The sequence below is a fragment of the Conger conger genome, chromosome 17, assembly GCF_963514075.1.
Source record: "Conger conger chromosome 17, fConCon1.1, whole genome shotgun sequence".
Classification (NCBI taxonomy): Eukaryota; Metazoa; Chordata; class Actinopteri; order Anguilliformes; family Congridae; genus Conger; species Conger conger.
In genome coordinates this window covers 20,096,187-20,116,607 of record NC_083776.1, presented here as the reverse complement: position 1 = coordinate 20,116,607, position 20,421 = coordinate 20,096,187, and the positions used below count along the sequence as shown (strand labels likewise).

At 41.1% G+C, this 20,421-nt stretch overlaps 1 protein-coding gene across 1 annotated transcript in view; it reads left to right on the top strand.

Annotated features, from left to right (window-relative positions):
* Positions 1-20,421, top strand: part of thsd7ba (thrombospondin, type I, domain containing 7Ba) — a 174,360-nt gene that overhangs the window by 43,260 nt on the left and 110,679 nt on the right. The window contains exons 2-3 of the mRNA XM_061226317.1: positions 3,722-4,011; positions 8,683-8,859. Coding sequence (XP_061082301.1) covers positions 8,718-8,859 — 142 coding nt within the window. The 5' untranslated portion in view covers positions 3,722-4,011; positions 8,683-8,717. The remainder of the gene's footprint in view (positions 1-3,721; positions 4,012-8,682; positions 8,860-20,421) is intronic.

Genomic DNA, 20,421 nt, shown 5'->3' with positions numbered 1-20,421 from the left:
GATGGACAGAAAACGTAAATGTGGGCTTGAAGGGATATCAGCAATTAAGGAATCCATTCTGCTTTCACACCAGTTCTAATCACGATATCTCCACCAGTGGTTGGACACCAGAATGTAAAGAACGGCACAGATTCTATAGACTCAACAGATACTCAACCCTGCATTCTTCACATTGAACATTTCCCCTCCCGTTGAAGCCAAAACCCCACCTCATATTTCTGTTCCTAGACAACCTAACTGTACGTCACAAGCCCTCACAAGCCCCTGTAATTTGCAACTATAATTTGTAACCTCCAAATCCAGTTTCTGTTCATTTCTTTCTGGTTAAACACCAGTCATTCCAACACAAACCGTTCGAGATTAGCTAAAGAGGAACGTAACACTTGGTTGTACAGCATTTTGGGCACTGCCGTGTTCAAGGGCCATTAAAATCTCGAAAATATGCTGCATACTCTGCACTGGCAGTGCTGTGATTCCTCTGGGATAAAAACCACAAACCCACTGCATTCACATAGTACACCGTTCTCGCATTTCTAATTCAAAATTAGATCAGAACGTATGTCATATCTGTGCTATTCATCAGTCATTAATAGAATTATCTTCAGAAATCATATTTGCTTCCAGCGTACGATTGTCAAAGGCTTTAAATGACACAGTAAAATTAAACAATATCGAGTCATCAGATTAAAAGATGAAATCCGAAGATTACTGTAAAGGCTCTCCAAATCCTCCAAATGTTCCTAGCTTAAAGAGCAGAGTGTTTTTAATTGGCGAAAGAAGAAGGGGGCCACAACAGTATGTATGTAAATGACTCCTCCGTACCCCTGGAAGGGGCCTGAGCCACATCTCACAGATTGATCTGGGGAAGGAGGGGGGTGGGGGACCCCACTCCAGACAGCTATGAAATGTTATTTTTTTTCTGTGATGGCTTGGAAATGCGAAAAGCGGCAGCGTTGAGCGGAGCCATTTGAAACATAATGGCGGGGAACGGCAGTACACTTCAAAGCCTGGGGAAATGCCACAGGGTCAGTGAGATTTGAGCCTACTGGAGCATGGTTTGGAAAGTCAATATGGGACGAGAGTGAGGGGAGAGATGTGCTCACAGACTGGGGGGAAGGAGAGGGGAGTGTTAATAGAATCGGGGATACGGTGGAATGGACTATCTGGAGGGAGCTTTTCATCGCGGTGGCAGGTAATAACTTCGGTCTACTTGGGAGTGATACGGGCTCCAGGAATTTTGACAGTGTTTCTGAAAACGGTTCAGTTGCTGATAGAGATGGATCTGCCATAATGCCCGTATGCCATATTTTTCAGTTGTTTACTACTGCCCGAATAGATATTCGATAATATTTAGCTTACAATGTTTCTTATTCAGTATATACAATCTTTCTGTTTGGATGATTCTGATCATAACAGTCTTCAAATGATCAAATGCATGGAAATGATTCATATTGTAAGAGTAACTTTCAAGAGTGAAATAAATGAACATTCTAGTTTAGACAGTTTTTTTCAGAACACACTGATTGGATTCTGTTTTAACGACAATGTTAATGAGGCCTACAATATTTACCACTCATTAATAATGGTTAGGAAATGTGATCACGTTGAAAAATGTATTTAAACATTTATGCAATTTTAAATGACCTTCACATTATTCATTTTACGATTAATAATTTGAAGTCTGTACATTGGCATCGATAGGGTGGAAAAATCCATTGAGTTCATATTCCCTATGGTGGCTGATAAATTTGCCCTGTTTAAACCACATTTTCTTACTAGCGAATGCTGTGGGGATAGAATTTGATCAAATTTAGTCTGCTAAGCTATGATGCACATGGGGAGAAAATGCTGACACTTGTTTTGCCGCGATCATAACGCACCTCAGCACTGTCATGCAGGGTAGGCAATCTGCATAATAATATACAGAATTGTATTTATTTTTAAGTGAGCAGATACAGGATCTTGCCTCAGTAAATGCAGAGGTTTGCAAAAATGTGTCACAAAATGTTTCAGACCTCATTCTTGCCTATAGCTTTACTGTGGTCATTGTGATTACAATGCAAATACTCATACCTACAGATTGTTTGCATGGTCAAATTAGTCAGCTGATTCAACTACGTATATACATTTAAGACACTTGAAAACATGAGCTATGTATACCAATATGTCATTTTCAGGACATGGTAACATTATTTCTGCACCCACAGTACTATTACTATTACTCAGTTTGTACCCAAACATGTACTATTCTTCAGTCACTACTAGTTTAATAACACCACTTATTACTGATGGTTTCTCCTCTTACAGGCTGCAAACTAGATCCCAGGCTTTCTGTGGACTGTGGCCCAAGGCCCAATTTCACACTGTGCACTCAAAGCCTGGGATGTCATTTAGACCGGTTATACAATTCTATACTTACAACCTCGAGTTTGTGCCATAGAGTTCATGGTAAAGCCATATATGTTCTCATACTAATATACAAGCCTTATATAATTTGTGTTACTGTACAAACTGTGTTCAAACTGTACAAATGATATGCACTCACTGAGCACTTTATTAGGTACTTATGTGTTTAGTTTTTCACACCATTCTGAGCAAAGGGACACCTCGAGAGAGACTGTTGTGTGTGAAAATCCCAGGTGATCAGCAGTTACAGAAATACTCAAACCAGCCTTTCTGGCACCAACAATCTTGCCACATTTTTTCCCCATACTGATGTTGATGTGAACATTAACTGAAGCTCCTGACCCGTATCTACATGATTGTATACATTGCACTGCTGCCACATGATTGGCTGATTAGATTATTGCATGAATAAGTAGCTGTACAGGTGTTCCTAATAAAGTGCTCAGTGAGTACATAGTACATAGTACATGTTTGTGTAAAAGCTGTGATACGATGATACAATAGTTTTATATCGTAAAACCATATTCAAAAGGCTATACTTCAATTATTTCAAACCATCAGTAAAACATATTGATAAAATCATCAAAGGGTCTATGTGAAAAGTTGAAATAAGGGTATCATACTGTAGCACTAACAAGGCAGTGATGATAAAGGGTTTCATTTCTGAACTAATACATAATGTACTGGTACACTTTGAGGTCAGGTGATATTGCCAGGATTCCTGAACAAATGTATCCGGTTATTTACTTTTTTTAAACCTGAAATGCCATTCCCATTTTGACAAGATTACAGTAAAGCAATTCTTCTGCAGTAAGCCGTGTGAATGGCCGATGTGTGTATTTGGTCCTAGTAGACGGATAGCTTCGGGTCTGTTACCCATGTGGAACAGAGAGCTATCATTCAACCCCACCGTCCACACAGGCATCTCTCAGCAAACAGTGCGTTGAGCGCTCAGAAATGCCATTAAACGGGTTTACGCTTTAATCAAACAAAGCTCAAGAACACGGCACTGCACCCTGCTCCCGGCAGTCCCTCGCCATCTGATCCTCGAAATCCACACCTGTAGCAGCAAATCCCGCAGGAGTGTCCGGTGGGAGATTCGCCAAACTCTTTTTCTGTGAGGGTTAAAGCCAATAAGATTGTGCGGCAGGTATGAGAAGCGCGGGAATTGGTATATGACGGAAAATCGCCCCCATTACCGGAGAGCGGATCAGTGATATCGCAAAGGATCAACCACGCTGCTGACGTGCTGATTCTGTACAGTATGTCTCTGTCCACTTCCTGTCCTGAATCCTCTCTTCCTCTCTCCTCTCAGCTCCACTGTCCTGGGACCGGGCCCTGAGGAGTTTTGTTCGGTGGAGGACTGACCTGGCGATCGCCGCGGGGGGTTATCTGCGCTAGCTTCGGGGGAATGCTCTGACGGGAACGTCGTCCACCTCCGGGTTTTCCTGGTTTTCCAGAGGGGGGAGCCACAGCAGAGTCCCAGCTGGATGATGTGTCAGCAGGAAGAATCTACACTTCTCCCTTTCCACCTCTGCTGCTACCAGTAGAAAGAGTAGCTGAGCCCATCAGCGTACAGTGATGACCGCCATCTTTCCACTTCAGGTACTGTGCAGAAGCAAATGGCTTCCTCTTTTACATTTATTAGTTTTACTTTATGCTACAGTATATGTGGACACAACTGTTTGCAGAGTTAACAGCTGGGGCAGCCTGTAGCATAGTGGCTATGTTCCATGGCTGGGCCCCAGAAGGTTGATGGTTCAAGCCCCGGTGTAGCTACAATTAGATCTGCACAGCTGTTGGGCCCTTGAACCAGGCCCTTAACCCCACATTGTTCTCCATTGTGCCCACTGCTCCTAAGTAACTAGGATGGGTCCAGTGCAGAGGATGAATTACCCCACAGGGTTCAATAAAGTCTTCAATGAAGTATATTACAAGATGTCATTCCAGTGAATCATTTCATAATAAAAATGTTGGACAATTTAAAAAAAATGTTTGAACACATAGATTTACCACATAGATGGAAATAAAAAGCCCCCAAAATATACAGAATAGGTTCATCTGGATGTCTTACTGTATGAGTAATGTAGACCACCCTAACGTTTTGTGGAGAGTATATGCTCGTATATGATCTCCTCCACAGAAGAGAACAGTGCTTTCTCAGCCTTGGAAATCTCATTCCATATCGCACATTTAAAGATTATTTTACCAACACCAGCTTCTCAGGAGAACTGTTGTTTGTGTTATTTCCAAAAATAAATTGTAGAAGAATTTAATGCAAGCGTAAGAGACCCAAGTATTACCATCTGGATGAAATCTTCCATATGTTTGACTTGTCGGTGTATGTGTATTAGTTTGTGAAACACCATGAATAATGCAAGACGGTATATGTATTGTTTTTCTCATGTACAGTTCAGATAAAATCCCCATGCCCTTGATATTTCCTCTAAGAGGTCTCTGAAAGCTTCTAAACATTTTGCTTCGAGTGTGTACCAGTTGGTCCCAGGTATGGCATAAACAGAAACACTAATGCACACATGAAACAGTTGGCGGACTCGGATAAAAATCCAAGGTAGGATTGATGTGATCAAACTGGCCTCATTGGACAAATATTTGGACTGAGATTCAAGCAAAAGAACAGCATCTGGGAAAAGGGAACTGAGAACTGATATCTTTGTATCCCCTGCAGCCATGTTGGCTCCGGTCTCTGAAGGTAGTAGACCGACAGTGAGTTGAAAAGACCAGCGTTCCACGGAAACCTTGGCACGGGCGTCTCTCCCGTTATTGTTTCCGCAGTTTAATCAAACATTAATTATTTCGACCACCTGTTTACCGAGGAGCAGAAAGAAAGGAGCAGTGTCCCATGGCGAATGCTTCAGAATGATAGACTCCGAATGGGAGAGTGTGGTCTGAGCCTTGCGGTTTCAGATACTATGTAAGGTTACAGGGCTCCTCTGCCCCAGCCCCTCGCATGCTAAACTGTCTCCGGCATACCTGACGCTGGGAACACACGTGGGCTGCGTTTGACCCACTTTTTCTAAATTGTGGAGTGAGAATTTTGTTAAAAAGCCTCAGGGGCTGCCTGGAGGGACTCGCGAAGGAGGGGAGAGAGAGCGGCGAGCATACGAATGTTTTCACACCAGCCCCAGTGCGGCTGACACACGCACACAAGCATACAGGCATACGCCCACGCACACACACACTCACACACTCACACACAGACGCACGCACACGCACACATACACACACACACACACACTCACACACACACACACACACACACACACGCACGCACGCACACAGACACACGCACGCACGCACACGCACACACACACACACGCACAGACACACACACACGCACCCACGCACACAGACACACGCACGCACACACACAGACACACACGCACACGCACACGCAAACACTCATACACACATGCACACTCACTCACACACACACAAGCATACACACACAAGCATACACAGACACACAGACGCACGCACACACGCACACATACACACACGCACACGCACACGCACACACTCACACACACACATGCACACTCACTCACACACACACACAAGCATACACACACAAGCATACACAGACACACAGACGCACGCACACACGCACACATACACACACTCACACACACACACACACACACGCACACTCACTCACACACACACACAAGCATACACACACAAGCATACACGCTCACCCACGCTCACACACACACACACACACACACACACACGCTCTCTTGCACTCTGGCAGTAAGGCTGGGCACCATCTTGCTGCTGGGTTCCGTGGGCTTTGATTGGCTCCTGTGCCGTGTGCCACCCTCCTACAGAGCATGGATCGACACCCTGCCTGGCACCGAGGCAATCTGGAAGCAGTGTGTGTTAATTGGCATATGCTTGCATACATCATGCCAAATTCATATAAATGGGCAGGGGGTAGATTGAGAAATTACCAGCTATTAAGCTATTTAAGCGTGGGATTGGTAATTTAGTGAAAATCATACACAAGCATGTCCTTACCCCGACCGTGGTGTGCGTTTGGAAGAAACCGCTCTGTGTAGCTAGCCAACTAAATCCAAGCCTTAAAAGAAAATAGAATCTCTCCCTCATTTTCTCTCCCCCTCCCTTTCTCTTCTCACTCTCTTCCATTCCCTCTTGTATTCTCACTCTTTCTTTCTTGCTAAAATTAGATGTTCATCGTGAATTAAATCAATCCCAAATCGGCTGGCAGCACCATTGTGTTGAAGTCATTCAAATACTGTCCAGGTTTAAAATTGATACTTGGTCCTCTACCATTTAAGTTATTAAATTATGATATCCAAAAAAGATCAAATTAACTAAATATATGGTGGCAAAACCCTGTCGAGCAAGCCTGCCTAACCCTCTTCTTGAAGATCTACCGTCCTGAAGATTTTCAAATCTGTACTACTCAATCGACAAGATCTCTAGCTGTTGAATGATGTGTGCCCTGCTGTAGATAATTCATACAAGCTGTGTGTATATACACTCAGTGAGCACTTTATTAGGTATTTATTAGGTATTTTATTATTTCTTCAGCCCTCATCCAAGAAATGGCATTCCCTGTGTCATCAAGGTTGTCTCAACATTTTACAGGGCTTATCAATGCATGACAAGCATCCCCCTCTTCTGCTGTAGCTTGATTTGACATAATGTGTGTTCTTTCTCTAGCATATCACCAGACCGTAAAACCCAGCCATGTCACTTCACACATTCACTCAGTGAGCACTTTATTAGGTATTTATTAGACTTTTTTTATTTTTGACTTATTGGTCTTCTTCTGCTGTAAACTATCCACTTGGAGGTTTGATACTTTGTGTGTTCAGAAATGCTCTTCTGCATGAAATTAAAGCTGACAGTCTCTACTGTAACCCCGTATTAATAGTTTCATTGCAAATCCAATGTGCTGGAGAACCAAAGCAACAGAAATGGTCTCTCCAAATACTTTTTTGCAAATGCATTTTCCGTGGCCCTTTCTATCACCAAAATAGAAGGTTATACATTTGTAAGGTAGATATTGGATTTGAGTGGGTTCCTATCATATCTCTCTGGAATGAGAAAATATGCTACAAGTGGCAAAAGCAGGTAAGTATCTCAGGTTGAGATAATCACATCGCCACCGCCAAGACGCAATCGCGCTCCTATTTCCAGACATACGAGTTAAACACTCGTTCTGTAATCATGTTAAAAGCAATCATTGTCCGGAAAATGATTGCTGTCATTCTATTATATATTATATGCAGTATGTTCATGCCCCCAATCCCCAAACAGAAAAAAACAAGGCTTTGTCTATTACAGAAGAGTGCTCTATTTCAAAGGATAACATATCTATGAGTAGGTGGCTTAGATTTGGTTATGACTGGATGTGTGCACAGTCTGTGAGGAAAGATATCGAAAGAACTTGACCATTATCCTCCAAGTTGCCTATAAGCATTGTTTTGTAAACTGAACCTGAACTGCAACTGAACATGGACACGTAAAATGTTTCAAAAGAGTTTTTGCCATTGTTTGTTTTGTCTTCTGTCTGAGAGTCAAAGCTCTCTAATACTACTACAGCACGGTTTGTTTTTCCATGGCTTTGCCATCAGCAGACACATCATCTCGCAATGGATAATGGCATCCATTTGCATGGTTTCAGATGGCTAACTAGCCTAGCTCCAGGAGGGTGAGCAGCCACGGATCTGCATGACTAAGTCAGTCAATCTGGTTGGAGATCAACAGTGTGAAATGGCAAAATGGCGCCTAAATGAAATGTATGACCATAATTTGGAAGGCAGCCAAGTGTAAAAGAAATGTTCTAGGCAGAACAAAAGGACCTGATGAAGATGAAGAGAAGATTGCATGGTATTCCTAGGTGTATAAATTGAAAAATGTGCTTTAATTCAGAGCAGAAGAAAGATGTAGGCAGGCCTCCTGGGTATACTGCTGAATTTATGTCGTAGACAATTCTGTTGTTTTGCACAGTTTGTGGTAAAACTTAATTTGACACCAGCATTAGGGGAATATAATTACCTTTACCTTACTGAAGGGTTATGCTGTTTCTAACTGAAGAAACTCTCATGTATACAGAGGCATTTTTTTGTGCCCTTGGTAAAATTTCACATGCCCCCTCCCCATATTTAGAACATTTAAAATGAATTTACATTCTTGACTCTTTGTGTTTATGGTTTCACAGAACAGCATCCTTCTTATGTAAATATGATTATGTGATATGTGTCTGTGTTCTTTCCTCCACAGGGCTAAGACGGGACATACGGTCATTCTGCTGGACTATGATTCTAAAAGATGACTTTGGTGCTGTTGCCTGGACTTGGCGAAATGGGAATTATCTGCTCCTCCTCGTGTCCCTCATAGCCACTCAAGGGAAAGGCGATCTGGAATATCCCAAAGATAAACACTACACATGGAAAACAGGTAAGAAGAACTGACCACACTCACCAGCCAGGCATACTGGTTTTAAGCCTACGTCAGTCCTGCGTTAATGACAAGCTCAAATCAAAATCCTCAGTTTAGTTCTTTATAACCATAGAAACATATCTGAAAGTATATATTTTAAAAAAACTGTATGAAATTGTAATACTTTATGTATTTTCATACCTTTTACATCTACTTCCTGGAAATAAGATTTGACATCATTGTGTACCAGCGGGCATGTATTTAGATCTGATGTCTGTCAATTTTCCATTCCCCACCAATCAATGTCCATTCATTCAGCAGGGCACAGTCTTCCCCCCAGCTACACCTCTGCTTCCCCCTCCTCATTTACCATCAGTCAGACTGACTCCTCGCCCTGAAAGAGCCGTTTCACTCGCGAATTCAACAGCAACTGGAAATGATTGACAGTCTGACGCTGTTTACAATTCAGTGTGTTATGCAATTTGCATTCAAGAAACACTTTGCTATTCCTAACATGGGAAGGGAACAACATCGTGCCTGATTAATCAGCAACGCCAGGGCCGAATCTATGGTCATTATCTCCATCTGTACTGTTATCCGTCAGCAAATAATGCAGCTACTGTAGTAGTACTGTATAGTCTCTATACGGATGAGTATGGCCACCTGTTCCCAGTCTTCAGAACTACAGTTAGAAATGATCCTGTGGTTGCTCTCAGGTGATTTAGAGCTACTTTTGAAGACTCTAAAAGATGACATTCAATGCTACTAAACCTGTGCTTGTGAACAGAAGAAGAATCATATTTCAGTCTTTATATACAATAATCTGGTGTCAGATGAGATGTGTTCTGGGATTTTGGATTTGTGAGATGTCTTTTTCTAAGACTTCACTTCATGGGTTACTATGACAGCATTTGTCTGTCCAATAATTTGAATATGAATGGCACCCAATCACACCGCACTGCTCAGCTGTTCATGAATTTTGATGAAGAGTAGCTGCTGTTATTTGAGGGGGGAAATGTTTTCACATCCAAGGCTAGATTTGTTGACAGATCTATGGAAGTGGCCAATTGCTGGCAGTTATTTATTTTGCTAAATATTAGAGCCAATGCTTCTGAAAGAATGTCATTTGATGTGGAATTTTTGGTTTTGGAAGTGCTTTAACATCATCTGGCTGACAGAAAAAGCATGTTAGGATGAAATGGATAGAAGATTTTCATAAACTGATTGGGGACTTGGGATGAGGGTGAAAATACAAAAAAAATATTCCAGAATATAGCAAGTACTGCTTTGGATTTCATCTTCATCATGTCTACTGCATTAGGACATAACTGTAATGAATGGGACAATCCCCACATTATCTTCAGAAACCTTCATCCAAGATATCAAACCCAGAAAGAGCTTTAAATATGGTGGTTTGAAATGGGGAAATTGGGAAACAGTGTGAATAATGGATGAAAATTCAGCAAGGATTTAGTGTTGTAGATATTCATTATGAACCTTGCACATGCACATTAATTTGTGACCTGTCACTGTCAGCCAAGGAAGTGACATACAATGATCAACATATTCCAAGTCTGGAATATAAATTGTGTCTCATTTTCAACTTATAATAATGCATGGCATTTCATGTAAATACCAAAATACACATTGAAATTAAGAGTGGTACTGGGACCTTGGACATTGTGTTGTCTGACCCCCAAAGACATCCCAACTCTTATATCTCTGAATTCCAATCTCCAGTCCCAGTTATAATGTCCATCCCTGTCCTGGATGCCCTCTCTTTGCACTCCTGACCAAATGATACTTGTACTGAAGTCAGACTGCATGGAATAGAAGACAATTACCATGTTAATTTAGTTGTTGAAGCAGTGTGAGTCGCTCCCACGGAGTGCTGGTACATGATTATTTTGCACTCTATCTAATTGTTCTCATGTTCTCATGTAGTGTAGACCACTTGAAGCTTTCCCTTGTCCTATTAGAGTAACTGGCAACCTCGATATTCTGAAAAAAAACAAAAACCATTTCACTGTGTTAATGTGTCATGGAATATAAGTGTGCAGGCGTGATGAAAAGGGGGGTGACATCGCCACCCTTTTGTTTTTAGCGTAACCAAGTCTTTTTGTTTAGCAATGGTAATTAACTGTTGTATTCAATTATCTTTCTAAAAAATATTTGGTCTCACCCCCGAATCCACTGCAAAATAAATTCTAATTGAACGCATCAATTTGCAGAGAACACGGGAGAGCAACTTGCACACATACCGGGTTTCTTCCGATTGGTGGGTGAATGGCACAACATGAATAGCATAATGGATTTTTGACATATTATACCAGTTAAAGTGGTGATTTTTTTTCATATGAACAAATACCATATTTGAAAAATATTGCCACTGGCATTTCTCTAACAATGACCATTGACCATTGTTGTTTCATTTAAAAATGGTTGGCATTTATATAGCACCTTTATCCAAAGCGCTGTACAATTGATGCTTCTCATTCACCCATTCGTACACACATTCACACACCAATGGCGATTGGCTGCCATGCAAGGCGCTGACCAGCTCGTCAGGAGCATTTGGGGGTTAGGTGTCTTGCTCAGGGACACTTCGACACAGCCCAGGCAGGGGATGGAACCGGCAACCCTCTGACTGCCAGATGACTGCTTTTACTGCCTTAGCCATAGCTCCTTTGCATATCTTAAACATGAAGTTAATGGAGGGCCCACAATTCTGGTCCTGTATGGAAATATGCACAGGGAAACCTCTGGGTTGTACATTTTGTTAGCTGCTTGCGGGCAGCACGGATGGTGCAGTGGGTAGCACTGCCGCCTCACAGCAAGGAGGTCCTGGGTTCGAATCCCCGTCGGCCGGGGCCTCTCTGTGCGGAGTTTGCATGTTCTCCCCGTGTCTGCATGGGTTTCCTCCGGGTACTCCGGTTTCCTCCCACAGTCCAAAGACATGCAGGTTAGGCTGATTGGAGAGTCTAAATTGCCCATAGGTGTGAGTGAATGGTGTGTGTGCCCTGCGATGGACTGGCGACCTGTCCAGGGTGTATTCCTGCCTTTCGCCCAATGTATACTGGGGGCTCCAGCCCCCTTGCGACCCTGTTCAGGATAAGCGGGTTAAGATAATGGATGGATGGATGGATGTTAGCTGCTTGCCTGTACCAGAATCCATGATGGATTCCCTGTTACTCAATGAGTTTATACACAAATTCCATTACTCCTGTTACTATGCTCCAGATCAGATTAAAGGTGTGTAGATGCTCTGGACTGTGAAATTCTCGCAGATTATGTTGCGAGTACAGTGATGCGTATTTTGTGTAACACTTACTTGCGGCAGTAACACAGGAGAGTTTGAGCGGCATAAACATAAGAGGAGGAGGACTTCAAGCACAATTGTTTTTGTTTGCAGTAACTTTACCACAAAGGATGAAAGTACAAGTAATAAAGTGACCAAAAAAAGGAAACCACGCCGACAATCAGAAGAAAACTTGTAAGAAGGTCACTGGGAACTATGGGAATTGAAGTTTAGAATAGACCTGTTATGACTGACAGTCACCAAGGGTGGCCGCTACATCCACCCAAATTGAGCAAATCATAGATTGCCGATAACTATAGCTGCCGCTTGTGTATAGTTTGATCATAAATCTAAAGCTAATAAGCTAGCAATAAGATCTGAAACCATAACAAGTGCCATGGATTTATCTAGAGCTAGCTAGAATAAGTTAGCTACTTACGGTAGCTAGCTACACTTATTCATAAAAATGAATGAAAAGCATTGGTATTCCATGCTGGTTGCTGAATACAGGTTGACTAATTTAATATAATTAAAATACATAGCCACACCTCACATGGCTGATGGCCTCTCGATTGTAAGCATAATGTATACATTAACAGACTTTCCCAAATTTGTACCTAAGTTAGACATTTGTATATGTGAGCAAAAAACCCCTTGGCATGACACTAATTAAGAATCCACTTTATTGATTCTGGGTTGTTCAGTAATCCTCATTTCTATAAGTGGAATATAAACATTTTGTTTGCTGCTTGCCTGTGCCAGAGTCCATGATGGATTCACTGACTCTCCGAGCTCATACAGGAATTCCATTACTCCTGTTAACACGCTCCAGATCAGATTAAAGGTGTGTAGATGCTCTGGACTGTGATAAATTCTCACACATTATGGAGATGCATGGCTTTCAGAAGGGAATTTACATTAAGGCTTTTGAAAAGGCAGAAAGCTTTGCAGTCAGGATCTATGGCATTAATACAGAATGTACATGTGTTGGTGCGCAGGGAGTGTCAAACTGAGCCACACCGGTGAACACTTTGATATTTTACATCAAATACTGTTGGTATTTATGCATTTCATGGGAAGTAGAGCCTTCGGGCACATTCAAAGATTGTACAATTGTACCTCTTTGGGGAATCGGTTATTCTTTCAATAGAAATAAATAAAAATTGAACTGGATTTACCTTCTCTGTACTTTTGCACATGAAATGCATAAAGTAGACAATACCACTTAATTGGACTTCATATTTTTGACATAAAAGCTTTTTGTCTTTGTATGAAGCCTGGATTTCAACGGTCATGTATTTTAAAGAGAGAAAAGGTATGCTTTACTGCAGAACTACAATAATTTAAATAGGGATTCATTATATAAACAAATAGCCATAGCTATAGTCATAGCCATTGACTAATAGCAGCCTCATGACTGCTGGAGGTTCCAGCATAAAGCTTGATTATACGATCAGGCATTTTCAGCCCTATTCAGTTACCTTGCTTTTGGACCTGGGTCAGGCCCCTGGGACAAACAAGTGCACTCTGAGTAACTAAAATAAAATAAATAAAAATAATATATTTAGCCAACACTTTTATCCCAAGCAACTTACACTTGATTAGACTAAGCTGGGGACAATCCTCCAAGGACTAATGTGGGGCTAAGGGCCTTGCTCAAGGGCCCAAGAGCTGTGCAGATCTTACAGCTGTGCAGATCTTAAGGTAAATGACTAGGACACGCAAGGTCGGTGGTTCTAATCCCGGTGTAGCCACTATAAGATCCGCACAGCCGTTGGGCCCTTAACCCTGCATTGCTCCAGGGGAGGATTGTTTCCTGCTTAGTCTAATCAACTGTACGTCGCTCTGGATAAGACTGTCTGCGAAATGCCAATAATGTAATGTAATGTATATTGTGGGTGCAGCGGAGCTTGAACCACCAACCTTCTGGATCATGCACCGTAGGGGGTGACATTGGCTCAGGAGATAAGAGCAGTCGTCTGGTAGTCAGAGGGTTGCCGGTTCGATCCTGCCCCGGGTGTGTCGACGTGGCTGGTTGGTGCCTTGCATGGCGGCCAATCGCCGTGGGTGTGAATGGGTGAATGAGAAGCATCAATTGTACAGCGCTTTTGATAAAGGTGCTATATAAATACAAATATAACATAACGGTATTACCATTTACCTTAGCCACTAGACTACAGGCCGCCCTTCTTTTCAACAGAGTAAATGTTGAACAATAAATTCTAGATTCAAGGTGTGATCTTATACCATTCCAAATGTCTTTGAATGTATATTATATTCAACATGTGCACTGTCATGGTTCATACGCATGCCGCATGTGAGAAAGATAATAGTGATTATTGACAAAAAATATTGTGGCTGTTTGATGGGAATGCAGGCGAATATACATCACTGTATGGCTTGGCTTTCAGTACATTGAATTTCCACAAATCTCCAGGTTACCACGCTGCACTAACAATGAACAGTAAGAAAAGTAATTTCCACCACATCTCAAAGGAATGCTTACATGTAGCCTGACTAATTGGTGCTGCTGGGACCAAGGGTGAGAAATGCAATGTAGAGTATTGATTTAAAGCTAAAAAAAAATATGTAGAGGCAATGAATAAACTTATACTGGACCCGCTCATGCCCTCCATAGTCTATTTTTGCATGTAAACAGGCTATAAATATTTATCCTTCTATGTGCATGGAATATGACCATTGACAATAGCAATACATACTTTCCTTGTAGACTACTCTTTAGCAAAAGCCATTAAGCTTCACTCCCTTGTCTACTTTGGATAGAAAAGTTAGCATTTTCCAGTCGTCATCTTAATACTTCTAATTCTATACCCTGTTCAGTTCACTGGACTTTTCAGTTTTCTGAGTTTTCGGATCTCTGTGGTTCAACTGTACTTTCCCTGATTCAAATGGCAGTTTTAATGTGCGTGAGTCATATGAATAGTGGCCATTTTTACCTTATATAATATATAAGCTCAATTTGCACAGTAAAGTTGCAAAAGCTGCTTGATGGAGATGCTAAAACAGATAAAATATGTTAAGATGCAAAAAACGTATGCGTAGGTCAAGGAAAAAATTGTATGTGTAGGTCTTAAAAGCATTCTGGGGGGAATGTACATTTTCAAAGGCCACTCTGCACCGTTCATGCCACTGAGAAGTTGACCTCTCTGTGTTCTACTAAGAGAGCTTTTTGATCATAAAGGCTGACCCCTGATCTCTATGGAGACACCAGTGAACAATTTAAATTGTCTGTGAAGAATGTCGAGTTCAGTGAGACAAAGACTCGGGTCAAAGAGCGGTCCTGTATCAGAACCAGAACCAGTTTCCAAATCACAAAGGGTTTTAACCATACTGGTATGCAAAGGGGCTTTTCATCAGATATACATTTTCATGCATGATGAAACAAAGAAGTAGACCTGTGACTAATGTTGAGTGAGGTTTGCAAGACCGCATGGACTTTGCAAATTCTTGCAGAAGAGATTGAAAAATGTGAGAGGTAAAACCCCTATAACACATTTAATATAACACTGCAGGGCAAGGAGAAATGTGAAAGAAAAACTTTCAACAAATATCAAGAAGAACAAGAAAAGAAGGAACTGCATATGGAGCAGGAGGAAGACTTCAGATCTGCCATTTTGGGTCCGACTGGCAGGACCTGAGGCAGAGGACTAAGCATATCCCCCTCGGAACTAATAATTAGCGGGAGAGCAGTGAGCAATACACAGAGGCTGGGTTACGTTGACCTTCTTTGTCTGCCAGCTCAATTGATGCAGATGAAATTCAGCCGTAGTCATTCCATACAGTATGTGGGACAGGTGAATACTTTGAGCTGGCCGCCTACTTGACTGTCCTTGGCAGCTTCCTGGGATCTGGTGTGCAATTATCACTTTTAAATCATGACTGTTGACTGAAAGATTTGACGAGCGCGTCCTCACACTTTCCGATGGTGTCAGAGAAAGGGCTATTACATATCAACAGAGCTGGGTTACAACGGTCAGAGTATCCGTGAGGGAGAACAGCCAAAAAGCTTCAACGCAGTGCAGACGGGGAGAGAGAGATGAAATCCAGCGACCACAGCATCCATTATCTATAAACCATGTGGAGAAATCAATGACTGCAGCGTTTATCCACTGTTTGTCTGCAGCAACATCACCAACAACTAGAGGTGAAAAGGGAGCAGCTAACTTTCCTTCTGAACACCTGCCAATTAAAGCAGGATGGAGTTGCAGAGAAACTTTGCACAGTTGACACTTGAATCCTTCCCTTTTTGTTGCACCCCTTTTAGTGTGAGACAGTGTCTGAAGATTAATTTGGTATCATATTTGTTCAGTGCTATCCATTTGATACGTGGCTTAGTTTGAGTTGAACAGTACTTTGCACAGCAAGTATGGTATGCTACGCAGAATTGTGTAGTTTCTAACAAACAATGTGGAGTTTATCTAAAGGAATATTGCTTCTGATGGTTTTACTTTGCAGTATTTTATAAGAAAGAAAGATGCATATTGTAATAAAATAGGTACATGTCATCTAATATCATGTCATCTATGATGTAGATATGGCCCCTATTGGTCAAATAACCTCTACCCTGCAGGCTGTAGTATGTGTCGGGTAAGGCAACTGAGTCTGCAGCCACAGGGAGCTTGTTCTTACGAGTTTTAAGCTTAAAAACCTTTGGGATCTCCTGCACTAACACAATATAAGTGTGTTTGTGTGTGTGTGCGTATGTGTGTGTGTGTATGTGAGCCTGTGTGGAAATCAGATATTTTCTGACAAAAAAGAACAATGGTTCCAAACTGGAGAGCAGCCAATTAAAAGCCTTGAGAACAAAGTGTGTTTATTCTTGAGCCAATCAACTTAAATTAATCACCGATTCTGAAACCCACATAAAATCACAAGACAACTGCAGCCCTCCCGTTTCTGGATTCAAACACCCGTGCCTAGACTTTTAATAGCAATGCGGTATTGAGAATAATGAATTTGGGAAGCTTGGGGCTGCGGACTAACTGTTGCCCAGAAACTGCTCACTTTTTACATTTCTTCAGAAATCCTTCTCCTCTGGGAGGGCCTTGCAATCTAATGCCTCAAACTCTCATGGGCTTCTCATTAGCCGCAAGCCCCGAGTTCACAGGCAGAAATGGATATGTTCTCTAATATGGTCTGTGCAGGTACAGTAAAACCAGGAGGGGAAGGGGGGAGGGGATTGAAACATAGGAGTGACCACCAAATGGGTATCTTGGTGAATTGCTGCAATTTTTACAATTACAATGAGTATATCACACACGCATGGTTCCACCAGCAGACACAGCTGGGTGTGGTTCTTTCAAATGATGGTTCTTTCTCTGGCCATTCACTTGACCCAAGTCTAGCCATAACTAAATTTTGTTTACATGATTGCCTTCTGAATATTATCTGCACAGAATGTGTTTTGTTGAATATTTCTTGTTATATATTATGGTAACATAAAAAAATACTAATAAATACTCATACTAATAAAAATCCTACTGATATATGAATATTAACAGGAATAAAAGGTGACATTCCTTCATTGTATGACAATCACTTGCTGTCTTTTATACCTAAACTCATTACATTTAGCAGGTAAAATTAAATCAGTATCTTCATTCCAACATTACCCAAAGGAGAATGTCTTCTGAGAAGGGTTCACACAGACTGGGGAATCCCAAAATAAATCTCTTGATTTGAAATTTTCTTTTCATCAGGGAATCAGTTTCAAGCTGTGGCTGAAAGCATATGAGACATTTTAGTCTAGACATGCCAGTATGGACCCTATGGTCCCTATTTTAGCTATTCCGTTTCAACTGAACAATCATGCATTCATACACGTTCCAGTTTTTACAGTTGTTTCTGTAATTATTATATTATGTTAACTTATAATGCCATTATAAAATGATATACACTCAGTGAGCACTTTATTAGGTTAATAGTAGACTTATTTTTTTAGACTTAAGTCTTCTGATGCTGTAGCCTATCCGCTTAGAGGTTTAAGGCATTGTGTGATCAGAGATGCTCTTCTGCATACCACTGTTGTAATGCATGGTTAATTGCGTTACTGTCACCTTCCTGTCAGCTTCGACCAGTCTGGCCCTTCTCCTCTGACCTGTCTCATTAACAATGTGTGTGCGTGAAAATCCCAGGAGATCTGCAGTTTCTGAGCTACTCAATCCACCCTGTCTGGCACCAACAATCATTCCACAGTCAAAGTCACTTAGATCACATTTCTGACATTTTGTCTGAAAAACAGCTGAACCTCTTGACCATGTCTGCATGCTTTCATGCATTGAGAGTCATAGTATAATAACTACCACCAATTCATCACATGGCACTACCTACCTTGATTTTCCAATCTGCAGGTTACCAAGTAGGTTCATGTGTATACAGTATGTCACGTCATATAAACTAATGTCTTTGTTCCCTCTAGAGTGGAGTTGGCAGATAATTTCTGTTCCACATAGTAACTGTGAGAACTTATCAGGACACTTCTCTAGGCTTTGACACAGAAAGACAGATGCAGCCATTGATTTTCAATCATTCCCACATAAGAATTGCAAACACATCTATTCATATGTATCCCAAGTATTTACTTGGAACTGCATTGACTGTACTTGTTTGACTAACGGGACTCTAAAATAGTAATCTGTTTTTGAATTATTACCAAATCTTTTCCACTGCTATGTTTTACATCTACATGTCCAGAAGACCTGCCTATGCCCTCTCATGTGTATCCTCTTGTGTGTATGCTCAGCCTCAAGAGCCACTTCCATGACAAATTATTTAAATTCGCTAACAGGCACATATTTTACCAGTAATTAATGCGCTAAATTTAAATGAAAAAATGAAAACAAACAGGATAATTAACCCTAGTGAGTCTTTAAAGGAATCCTTTGTGGGATAATTCAAATCAGAATAAGGATAAATTGATAAAAAGGTACATTATTGTATTGTTCAGCCTTTTGCTGCCCTAGGTTCACATTTCCTTTTGTGCATTCTTAGTTATCCATGTGCATTTTTCATGTATATCATTATTTTCTTGAAAATACTCGTATGTAGTTTTTGGCAAATATAGGAATCCAATAACAATAACTAGATGTACTTATTTCTTATATTCTCTTTGCTTTAATTAATAAGTTAATTAATAATGTGTATGTGTATTAATAAAAAAGGAGAGTACTTGACATTCCTGTAGGCAAAAAAAACATGAAAAATCTATCAACACTAGAGTGTGAATTATGAAATAAGTTGTTTTGTGACACTCAAAATGTAATCTCTTGAGGGGTTACATGGCTGTGAAGGAACAAAACAAAACAAAACAAACAAAATAAATAATCCAAAATAAATATATATACAGTACTGTGCAAAAGTTTTAGACAGGTGTGAAAAAATGCTGTAATGTAAGAATGCTTTCCAAAATAATTTTATTAAAAATGTATTTTTAATCAATTAACAAAATATAAAGTGAGTGAACAGAAGAAAAATCTAAATCAAATCAATATTTGGTGTGATCACACTTTGCCTTCAAACCAGCATCAATTTTTCTGGGTACACTTGTACAAAGTCAGGGATTTTGTAGTCACATAGTCAGGTGTGTGATTCACTAATTATACCAAACAGGAGCTGATGATCATCAATTTAATATGATGAACAACTGAAACACAATCATTAACTGAAACAAAAACAGCTGTGTAGGAGTTTTAAAACTGGGTGAGGAACAGCCAAACAAAGGTGAGGTTGCTGAAGACAGTTTAATGTCAGAAGTCATACACCATGGCAAGACTGAGCACAGCAACAAGACACAAGGTAGTTATACTGCATTAGCCAGGTCTCTCCCAGGCAGACATTTCAAGGCAGACAAGGGTTTCCAGATGTGCTGTCCAAGCTCTGTTGAAGAAGCACAAAGAAACGGGCCACATTGAGGACCGTAGACGCAGTGGTCGGCCAAGTTAGGGCAGCAGATGAAAAACACCTTGTGTTTACTTCCCTTCGCAATCAGAAGATGTCCATCAGTGCCATCAGCTCAGAATTGGCAGAAGCCAGCGGGACCCATCTACTGTGCGGAAATGTCGGGTCAGAAGTGGTCTTCATGGAAGAATTGCGGGCAAAAGGCAATGCCTCCGACATGGAAACAAGGCCAAGCGACTGAACTATACATGAAAACACAGGAACTGGGGTGCAAAAAAAAGGGGGCAGGTTCTCTGGACTGATGCAAATATTGAAATATTTAGCTGTAGCAGAAGGCTTGTTCGCTGAAGGGCTGGAGAGCGGTG